The 2,018-nt window shown below is 29.7% G+C and overlaps 1 protein-coding gene across 1 annotated transcript in view; it reads right to left on the bottom strand.

The window, feature by feature from the left end:
• LOC102677671 overlaps positions 1-1,800 on the bottom strand; it is a 21,400-nt gene extending 19,600 nt beyond the window's left edge. Inside the window, exons 1-2 of the mRNA XM_031512347.1 lie at positions 1,758-1,800; positions 688-890 (exon numbers count right to left, since the gene is read on the bottom strand). Coding sequence (XP_031368207.1) covers positions 688-890; positions 1,758-1,800 — 246 coding nt within the window. The remainder of the gene's footprint in view (positions 1-687; positions 891-1,757) is intronic.
• Positions 1,801-2,018: the final 218 nt, after the last annotated feature.

Below are 2,018 nucleotides of genomic sequence, written 5' to 3'. Positions count from 1 at the left end.
TTTTTTTTTTTCAACAAGAATAGTATTAAATAGAAAAATATACAACTTTTTTATTTAATCTCTTTCAATGTGGTGTCAACTTGCAGGGTCAATCTGTTTTGATAAAAACGGTAAATATGAGGGCAATCAATGAGAAAACGCAGCAAACGACCTACGTATATATAAATTTAGTGGAGAAATTTTCACCCTATTTCGTTCCATCCCTGTTCATTCCATTGGAAAGTTTTCGTGGCCTCAAAACGCATGTTCGAGAATGCTTTTCTCCGGTTAACTGGCGCAATTCTAGCAATTCGCGTTATTAAAAATTCCACCGTTAATTTTTATTCCTCCTGTACCCGTGGTTCCGCCTTGTTTCTCCCCGGAATTCTCTTTCTCCATTTTTATTTTTTTACCTACCCCTTTTCTTTTTTTTTTCTTTTTCCCTCCCTTTTTTTTCAAATTAGTTTCCGAGTTCTTTCTCAGCAGAGTTGCACTATCTATAGTGATCCTTTTTCCATGAAATTATACCGTGATTTAGAGGAAAGTTTCTGCCGGATGGAAATTTCTTTGGCCTAACATAACCTAAAATTCGATTTTGCTAACATATATCACGAGTTGATGAATGGTTTAATTATAACTACGGTTGGTATTCAGTGATTGTATGTTAATTAAGAATGTAAATAATTAGGTTTAGGGGTTTGTACTTGCCTGCACAATGTCTCCGAGATCGCCACCCGGTGCGCTGAAGGTGAGCTTGCAAATGTAAGGCACCTTATCCTCCTTAGGTCGATGGAGCTCCAAATCGTAGGTCTTGCCCACGTCGCCATAGTATGTTTTATTGCACGCTGAAACACATGGAAAAGAAGCGTATATACGAAGAGAACGAATGAACTTTATCGATTGTTTTCTCGCTTAACTCCCTGAGGGAGTTTAAAGACGAAAAGGTTAAATTTCAACTTTAAAATAGCATTTACATTGAAAAAATAATATTCGATACAAAATTATAAGAGTTTGTTTGTTATCACAGATTTATTTTTAATTGTTTAAACATATGCGTATATATTCTACTTTTTCAATTGTCTTTTCAATTGTCTTTTCATTTCCAATTACGAATCAAAGTCAATTGTTTTCAAATTTCCGTAATTGGTATTGGGGACTCGATCAAAGAATTTATCGAGATTAATTTCGAGTTCGACCGAGCAAAGAATCGATAGAAGCGTTCGATGAATTATCGATAGCTTCGAGTTACTTCTATTCGATTTTCTTTTGGAGAAAAACTAAAGTTAAGTGAAGAATATATTCCATATTTAAAACAAATATTCATAAGTATTTATTAAGATAATAATTATGATGATATTCTCAAACTAATTGATAATAATTTTGATTTGAAAATTTAAAGTTTTTTAAAATCTGTTCAATAAATGAATATTTCGAGGTTATGAACATTTTATAATTATAAAACTCTCGTTATCTTGATAAATTAAGTTCGTTGAATGAATAAAAAGTGAAACAAGATCAAAGTGTAATTAGTTTCATTTAAACATAATTGTGAAATAACAAATGTGTTTATTTTTAAATCGACGGTGAATAGGGCTGAATTTTAATGGGCATTCGTGAATATGTTAACTCGATGAATAGTGTATACGAACTGTGATATCTCTCGTGAATTTTGTTGAAACACCTAGTTATTTGGTTAATGGGAAAGAGTTTGATTAAATTTTTATTCAAACGTTTATTGTTTTATTCTATGTATTATTCTATTTATTTTTCCAACAAACTGTTTCTAAATAATTTTTTGGCATCAAACAAGGTTATTTTCATTTTTAATCATTTATTTAAAAAATTCTTTAACTAATATTATATCAATTATAAGAATACAGAATTTGAAAATAAAATAAATCAAAATTTTCATATGATTATTTTTATTCTCAATTCTATTTGTGAAAAATTATTTTTGAGAACAAATATATGCACTCTAAAAGAAAATCGTGTTCCAAAAAAAATTGACATCATTAATTTATAATACAAACTCACTTGTA

The sequence above is a fragment of the Apis dorsata genome, unplaced genomic scaffold (genome assembly GCF_000469605.1).
Source record: "Apis dorsata unplaced genomic scaffold, Apis dorsata 1.3 scaffold_416, whole genome shotgun sequence".
NCBI classification, from domain to species: Eukaryota; Metazoa; Arthropoda; class Insecta; order Hymenoptera; family Apidae; genus Apis; species Apis dorsata.
The sequence above is the reverse complement of the archived record's forward strand: the minus strand, read 5'-3'. Positions and strand labels throughout refer to the sequence as shown.